Source organism: Cyprinodon variegatus, unplaced genomic scaffold (genome assembly GCF_000732505.1).
Source record: "Cyprinodon variegatus isolate N-32 unplaced genomic scaffold, C_variegatus-1.0 Scaffold407, whole genome shotgun sequence".
Lineage (NCBI taxonomy): Eukaryota > Metazoa > Chordata > Actinopteri > Cyprinodontiformes > Cyprinodontidae > Cyprinodon > Cyprinodon variegatus.
This window is the reverse complement of record NW_015150860.1, coordinates 119,849-128,623: the sequence shown is the minus strand read 5'-3', so window position 1 is coordinate 128,623 and position 8,775 is coordinate 119,849. Positions and strand designations below refer to the sequence as shown.

Sequence of the window (8,775 nt, the reverse complement as noted above, 5' to 3'; positions counted from 1 at the left end):
CTCCGACACAAAACTCTCCTCCTCTTGCATGTTTCCGCTGTCCATAGCGTTCCTTGACAGTGTCGTTTCTCAGTCACAAAATTAGTGCTACTTGGTCCCAATGTAATTTCCCATTGGGAACCTACTAGCACTAAGTTGCTAACTGGTTAGCAAGATGCTTCCGAGACACCGGCCACAGTCAAACTTGTGAACCTTCCACCACAACAATCCCGCTCCCCTGATAAACGACCAATCTCATTCACTTTATTCACTCATGTAAAGTTGTGCGCCACTCGGGGGAATTCGGAAATGCAACCGTTGGAACAGCCGATACCCTTCGACTGTAAAAGCTTACTGTTAAGTAAGGTGGAAGTTCTGTAATGCTGTGGGCCTGTTTGTCTTTTAAAAGGCCCTGGGAACCTTGTTAATGTATATGGCATCATTAGAAAAAGTGTTTTGAACTCTGCCAGTAAAGAAAAGAAGACATGTCTTGAGGTTGGCTGGAGTCATCTTGGTTGCTCCCATATTCAGGCATCACCAAGTCATCATTATTGGCGTATCAATTTTACATCAGATCTCCCTCCTGTTACAACCGGTGTGAAAACCTGGGCCCCCTGCATTCTAAGCACAGTCTGCAACCACTTCACTGTGGGTACTTTGGAGCTCATAATCCATAACGTTTAACCATCACAGAACTAAATTCATAATAAAACCTTTTGGCTGATCTGAAGAAAAGAGCCGGAGCTCTGGTTTCCACCATGGTGAACTTTTATAGGAGAACCCTACGAGGTTTACAGCAGACAAAAAGGGCAGCTGTGCTCTGCCGCTTGTGATCTTTTATACGCAATTTCTAATGCCCTTTCTCTAATATATAAAAGCTCTCAAAGATCAGGATGCTTTTCCAAAATGTAATTCTGAAATTACAGAAACTTCTTTGGTAAAAAAAAAAAAGGATTTATGTCTAGGCTTTTTATGCATCTTCTTTCACATTTGTATTTGTGATTTACCATTTTCCTGAGACTTTTTCTCAGGATATCATGAAGGTATTAGATCTACAATGATGAGCATCATCAAACTGCCTCAAACTGTAGCTTGCAGTGCTACAACTTCCTTTAACCCGTTTGAGTTTTTAGAGCAATTAGAAAACATGTATTTAAATACAAAATGTACTTTTTTTTTCCATTTCTGCTTTACATTTAAATGTGAAAACTGCCATAAAGTGACCTCTAGGGCCGGCCTGCTGGGATGTAGGGAGTCTTTCCTGAATTCCTCTTCATACCCAAATCATGTTGAACCACAGCCTTGATGCTTAAAATGTTGATGTCATTTTTACAGATTCGACTCATAGTTTGCATAAACAGTCCTTTTTCCATTTGATGCTTTAGCCGTGTGACTTCCTCTCTTCCCAGTGAAGAAGATGGGGAAAAAGAGAAGAAAAAAATCTGGTACTACAGCAGCAAAGCACAGCTGGAGGAGCTCATGGAGTGTCTGGATAAGGTGTACTGGGAGACCGATCTTCACACCACCCTGGAGGAGATGAAGGAGGAAATGCAAGCTCACATGGACATCACGGAGGAGCTTACCAACAAAGCTCGTGGAAACAGTAAAGCCTACCTCACCGCCATCAATGGTATGTACTGACACCAGCCGTCCTCATCGCCTGTAAAACTTAAAAGCTATGCACTGTTCTGCTTTCCATCTGATGAAAAGTTGAGTTGTTTTAGATCGTCTGTGATCTCGGAAGTGTAAGGAAAGTACAGCTGTGTGTGGTGCAGGGGTTCAGAGGTGTTTTCTGCACCTCAGATTACAATCATTACCTCAGGCGAAGGGTTTCTGCTTGATGACAGTTGGGTGTTGCCCCCTTCTCTCCCTGACGTTCACTGATATATCAAGCAACTGTTTTCCACGCAGCCTTCCTCCATGAAGCTGCGGTGGTTAGGAGACCTTTCAGTTCTTAGCCAGTAGTTTCCGTTTTTTCTCGGCCTCTTTGGTTGCCCTATCGTTCCCCTTTTAAGCCAGACTTCCTTTGCATGTTCCTACACGGCTTAAATATTCTTATCAATGAGATATCTCAGTGCTGTGCTTTATTGTGGGCGCGCCTGTTGGTGTTAGGTCCAAAGCTGGATGTTTGAAAAAAGGTTGCTTATGTTATAAATGTTTCCTGTAAGCCTTTGACTTAAAGGGAGATTTATAGGAATGCTTGGACACTTAGTTTTTTTGTTTTGTTTAAATCATGCTCCAGCAGACTTCTTCTGGCAGCATTCACATTGAAAACTGTTTTCTTAAGGCTGATTTATACTCAGAAACCAGGTCGTCTGCATGTGTGTCCCAGTGAACGCAGATTTGCCCCTCCCCTCCCACAGACACTCTGCTGCAACTTTCCAAAACTGTAGGTGACCACAGACAAGAGGCCTCTGATTGGTCAAATCTACATCCGCTCTACACTATACGAATTTGCTGTTTGATACTTTTCCAGCTTGTTTTGTTGTTTGACCGCCATTGTGGAAAACGACTTGTGAAGATGGACCATCTAGAAGAGCGAGATGCGTGAGAATGCTTGGTTTCTTTTTCCACCTGGATCCCCGCTCTTTTTCGCCCTCATGTCCCTCCGTTGTACAAACTTCCCCCACTTCCTTCCCCCACTTCCTCACCGCCTCGGCCGTATCTAGATCCACAGCTAGTTCCTGATTGTCCCTCTTGCGTTGTGGCGAGGAATATCATAGCGCAGACCACGCTTCCAAATTGGACATAAATCAAAAATATCTGCGACAATCTCACTGCGACACAGGAGAATAACCAGCCCTTAAGTCACAGTTGTTGACTTCTTAGCTTGATCTACAATAAAGTCTGCACCAATGAAAGAACAAATATTCATTTTTAAATCCAAGGTTTTCTAGTACTCTGCCTGGTCACTGCATGTTTTAGCTGATAAGGATTTAGTTCATATTAGTTTATATAGTTTCTGAAAACCAGGATCCAGTTAGAAAACCATTTTCTTTGTAAAATCCTGAAAAACTTTCAAAATATCAGACATTTCTGTGCCTATAAAACCCATTTAATAATGATTATTTGGTATCTTATTTAGTCGTTTGATAACACATTATAGGTCACCGCTCTGGTTGTAAACCTGCAAGCAAAGTGCAGTTTTTTAGTAATGCAGGATTAATTACTTAATCTTAGGTTGATAGATCTTATAGATAGACTAAAAATGTATTAAGTGGCTATTTAAAAAATATATATATATTTTTTCTTTTACCAAGAAGATCTTTTTATAACACAAAGGGCTAAGTATATATTTTTACTACATGCTTAATTAAAAAAGAAAAATAGTACATATTATTCTACTAGGTATATAAAATACTGACTGAATAAACAAAAAAATGTTTACTAGACATAATTTTTTATGTAAACTAGACATATTTAGAACACAACAAAAGGGAAGCTGTTACACTGAAAAAAAAGAAACTTAAAATATGAAAAACCATTTGTGATTTCTAACACACAAAGCATCAGTCATCAGTTAATGATTAATCAATTACTAAATTAGTAGATGATTATTTCATTAATGATTAATCCAATTAATTGTTTCATCCCTATTGTTGCCGATAAAATAATCGTCTAAAACCGTAAAACACCAAGCATCAGTTAAAATTTGAACCCTTATTCTTTAGCAGGGTTTCTCTCAGTCTGTAAAAAAGGAGAGCATTGTAGATATCTTTTTAATTTATTCAAGAAAAAAAACTTTAATGTTTAAATAAAAATAAAATTTCAGATAGAAATAGAATAGAAAACAAAGCCTTAACATGTGGACAGAGTGACAGTAGTGGTTGTAGTTGTATTTTACATAGAATTTCATTTCAATTTGTTAATCTTCCTGAAAATCTTACAAAGACTGTTTTGTTTTCCCTCTCATAACTGTGAAATTGTTTTTTAGAGGGTTTTATTTTAGGCCACAAACATGGATTTGATTTATCCAACATAAAGACCCTTCTATAAAAGCCTTTATGGCATCTGGAATCATTTGTGCAAAAATGTTGATTATTATGGTCAGAATTTCAAAGCTCCTTTCAAATGAACAGCCTTCAGTGTTACAGCCACTATGTTTAACACTAGCTGCTTCCTTTTGTTTGTAGAGGTTTCCGTGGAGCGTTTGAAGATCCGGCGAGAATTGCAGGAATCCAAGAAACGAGCAGCAGAGACGGAGAAGGAAGCAGAAAGGGGCTCTCTAAACGCAGCTGGGGATGATGGCGATACCTCAGCGCAACAAAACAAACCAAAGGATGCTGAGACGACGGAAGGTTCCAGCTCACAAGGTAAAAATGATCGTGCTGCGGTAAAGATGTGGTCTGTTTGCCTTTTCAAACATGTTTTGGGTGAAGGTGTATGGACATATACTCCCATCCTTTCCTAGTATTTATATAGACCCCCTGACTCTGCTGGTGCTGTTCACTCTCTGTCCTACCACAGCAGCTGCCGTTCAGCCTCCCTCAGAGGAGAGATGCGTGTCAGATAAACCCGCCTCTGCCCCCCAGGATGCAGCTGCAACTAAGACTGAATCGCTTGAGTCAAACACTGAAACAGAAACTGATCATCCTGGAAACCAGGAGAAGGGTTTCGCCCCTCAGCTGGCAGAGCAGGGACAGACAGGTACCCCCCCAAGTCATTGTTTGACCCCTGTGTGACCTTTAGATGAGCATCAACACTGCCCTTCATTCCCTGCTTCCTGACTCTACGTCCATCTTGATGTGTTTGGTTGCTCTTTGCGTCTAACCATGTTGTTCAGCGGGTTTGCTTTTGTTTAGATTACTATATAAATCTGCATGTTTCTAAAGGACGCTGGATACTGTTTGATCAAATTAGACCAGAACTGAACTCTGGTCTAGAAAGTCTGTCCCAGAAAAAACTAAAGCGGCAGATCAGTGAAACATGGTGGTGGCGGCATCATGCTGTTTACCAGAATATAAAACCAAATACCCTGTGGGCATTAATCAAATCTCCTCTATAAAGGACTAAACCTGCCTGATTGGTTCTTCATTTCTTTAAAATCTTTGACTTTTTTACTTTCTTTTGACTTTTTAAGGCCAATTAAGCTGAAATTTGGACCATCAGCTTTTATTTTTCTTTTTATAGTCTGTCTTCCACTGAAATCTGCAGGTTTTTCAAACACGGATCCATCAGCTAACAATCGACATTTAGCTCCCTTCCCATTGGCAAAAAAAATCCAGGTCTGACCCCCTGCTGGCAAGCTGCATGGCCTCTTTCCCCCCACCGCTGGCGTTTGGTGACACCATCACGCTGGGTTCCTGCTCTCTCATGGAGACAGCTCCTGCTACCCCAAAACATCTTTAAGTAAATGCATTGAATGTAATTAGCAGGCCCAAGCAGTGCTGAACATCGTCGCCATCTGCTGGCAGTTTTTACTCACACATCCATTAACTTGGCTGCTTTCGAAGCTGTAGCTCTTACCAACGCTTATATATTTCCATTTTATCCCTCTTGTTATCCCTCATGATGTTGTTTTGTTTTTGTTTTTTTGCACTCATCCTAAACTTTCCTCTTTGTCTTTACACACCTCTATTGTGCAAATGCTCTTGTTTACTCAAACGTGCCTGTGCAATACTGTACAGGTCACATAGTCTTCTTAAGGTAAATACTCAGAGCAGACCAAGTTTGCCAACAAATTGAGCAAAAACAAAATAAAACACAGAAAAAAATATAAGCAAACAAGGTACCAGGGAATTTAATTTACAGCCTTTGAACGCAGCCAGAGGGAGTTGGTGGCTAGAAATTCACAAGATCATTGCAAAGTGGTGTAGATAATAGCAAAAACACACTGGGAAAAGTGCAATCCAAGATGATTAGAAATAAAAAAGTTGATAAAAGGAAGAAAAAAATACACAAACTTAAACTAATGTGAAGATGGGTTTTTAATCTTGAATTAAAATAACTGCTGCATTTTTTTTCAGTTATCTTGGGAGTTTATTTGTGGTTAGTGGAACCTAAGAACCAAATGCTGCTTCTGCACGTTAGGTTCTTGTTCAGGGTTTGCAAAGTAGATTCGAGCCAGAAGACCTGACAGCTCTGGGTGGTCGATCCACTGGCAGCAAGTCTGTAATAGTGCTATCAATCAGACATTTAGCAACTAATAGAAGCATTTCAAAATCTATTATTCTGTGAGATACAGGGAGCCTGTGGCAGGACTTTAGCACTGGGTGATGTGCTCTAAGTTTGAGGATGCAGGCAGCAGCATTCTGGATCATTTGCAGCTTTCTGATCCACGTTTCAGGAAGACCTGTGAGATGCCGCTGCAGTTATAACTCTATTAATAAAAATGAGGTCCTGCTGACACATTAATCCTTTATTCCTGGAGATGTTCTTAAGTTGATAGAAGGCTGAGTTTGTTACTGTCTTTAGTCTGTCTTGAGTTCATCACTACTCCCAGATATTTAAGCCTGATTGGTGTTTTCTAGCTTTATTAACTAAAGCTGTGTTCTAACTTTTAATCCAAAATCTCTTACTTCAGTTTTGTTTTGATTCAGCTGAAGAATATTTTGTGAGACCTCGACATTTACCCAGCCCTTAAATGGCTTCATTTCACCTGGTGACATTGTGACGTACAGCTGTCTGCATTGTTATGTTGTTTATTAACATCCGAGTCAGGGGGAGCTAGTAGATATTGAATTGGATGGACCTAAAGATGGAACCGTGGGGAACGCCATGCATTATTTTTTTTTTTTTTTGGTCTCCTACGTTAGACAGACAGCTCCAGCATTGGCTTAGCTAAACTGCCTGTGTTTGTCTTGCTTTCATTGCTTGCATTTAGTCTGTTGCCAAGTTATTTCATATTCTAGCTGTTTTTTTTTTTTTGTTTTCTCATTTCCTTGAACACATCTTGGTCTCCTATGGTTTGCATGTTTGAGTTATTTGCCCTTCCAAATGTTTGGTTTTATATTATCCCCAAGTGTTGCTGGTTTCTAAGGAAACCTTATTTGTCCTTACAGTTTACTTTGTGTATTGATTTGGTTTAGATGGCCACCCGAAGTCAGAGTCTGCGTGTGATATCGCTGAAGGTGATAAGTCATCGTCACAGACCCAGGATGAATCCCATCAGCCGGCGGCAGCGTGTGACAGCAGCCGGGTTTCTGCCCCTGACGATCCTAAACAGGTGGAACCTCCTGACCTGGCGGACAGGTCGTCCCGGTCCTCTTTTACCAGCCAGGATGGGACTGGTAAGCTGCGATTTTGAAAATAAAATATTGGCTCAGATTTGATTACCGCCGTCTCAAATGGTTCTTGTTTTGATGATGGGGGCGTCGTCTGGTCTCTGACAGAGGAGTATAATGAAAGGAATAAGAAGGGGAGTGGAGCAGAACAAGAACCGAAGAGATGCAGTGAAGAGGTGAGGGGCACTGCTTTTAAATGTCAGAATTTCCAGCTAGCAAAGTGAACATTTGGCTTTTGTTTTTCTATTTTTGATCTTTTCTATCGCCATGAACCTAATTCTCTGAATTATATTGTGTAATATTGTAGAAAGAGAATCTAAATGATATTAATAGCTTCTTGATGCAAAATAGAAAAGGGATGTAGATGTTGTTGTTTTCCATGTCAGCTGTGGGTTATCCTGTTTAAAAAAGGTCCTAATGTTTGTTTCTTCTGTATTCCAGACACCTGGAGGAATTCTTGCTGCCGACACGTCACATCTCAGCTTCTTGAAAAGGGACCTGGCGGTGAATGTAAACAACCTCTTCAAGCTGGGTCAGGAGGGTAAATACAGGGTGTACCAGAACCAGTACAGCACCAACACATTGGCACTTAACAAACATCAGCACCGGGAAGACTACGACAAGAAACGCCACCTGTCGCACAAGTTCAGCTTGACCACAGCGTCGGAGTTCAAATGGAACGGCTCCATCCACGGGTCGCGGAGTCTGACGGTGGCCACGCTGCGCCTGACTATAATCCAGCTGGAAACCAGCATCCCGGGACCGTTCATGCACCCCAACTGGGCGTCACACAGGTACAGTGGTTTTCATTTGGACGGCAAGATAAAAGGCTTATCCTGTATTCTATGCAACCCAACAAGATGTTGGTTGTTTGTTTTAGGACCAACTGGAACAAAGCAGTGCAGATGTGCAGCAAGGCCAGAGAGTTTGCTTTGGCCTTGGCTATCCTGGAGTGTGCAATTAAACCAGTGGTTATGCTGCCTGTATGGAAAGATTCTCTCGGCCACACAAGGTGAACAAGGAACAAGGCTCAGCTTTGTGTGTTTTGTGTTTCCAGACTCATTTCTCCTTCCAGCATTAATGATCATACAGTTTCCTTTGTCAACACTGTTAGCGTTTTTATATCCAAACCCTGTTCCCTCTTTTGCTTTTGCTTCAGAATGCATCGGATGACCTCAATGGAGCGAGATGAGAAGGAAAAGGTGAGAAAGCGTGAGAAAAAACTGGAAGATGAGGAAACTTTGCAGCAGGCCACGTGGGTGAAATACACCATCCCCATCAAACATCAGGTAGGACAACAGGAGACGTTTGGTTTGCAAAGACATTTAAGCACATTCTCACATTTCCTCACATACATTCAATGTCTTTTTAATCAGGTTTTGCTGTCGCTGTCCAACACTAAGAGTTTAATGTTGTTGAAATGTAACAGATACATTTTCTCTACCTTTGTTGGAAAAAAAACAACTGAAACGTATGGTAGTTTGTTTTTCACCCTTCTTTGTCTCATGCAATGCACCTGAGAAGCCATCTAATGACCGAATGGTCTCTGTGTCTGGGCCTTGGTATAGATTTG

The 8,775-nt window shown here is 41.0% G+C and overlaps 1 protein-coding gene across 1 annotated transcript in view; it reads left to right on the top strand.

Moving 5' to 3' along the window:
- The window catches only part of LOC107093101 (nucleosome-remodeling factor subunit BPTF-like), a 37,327-nt gene that overhangs the window by 3,416 nt on the left and 25,136 nt on the right, over positions 1-8,775 (top strand). The window contains exons 3-10 of the mRNA XM_015387928.1: positions 1,389-1,609; positions 4,113-4,292; positions 4,447-4,626; positions 7,008-7,208; positions 7,311-7,378; positions 7,644-7,996; positions 8,083-8,214; positions 8,362-8,491. Coding sequence (XP_015243414.1) covers positions 1,389-1,609; positions 4,113-4,292; positions 4,447-4,626; positions 7,008-7,208; positions 7,311-7,378; positions 7,644-7,996; positions 8,083-8,214; positions 8,362-8,491 — 1,465 coding nt within the window. The remainder of the gene's footprint in view (positions 1-1,388; positions 1,610-4,112; positions 4,293-4,446; positions 4,627-7,007; positions 7,209-7,310; positions 7,379-7,643; positions 7,997-8,082; positions 8,215-8,361; positions 8,492-8,775) is intronic.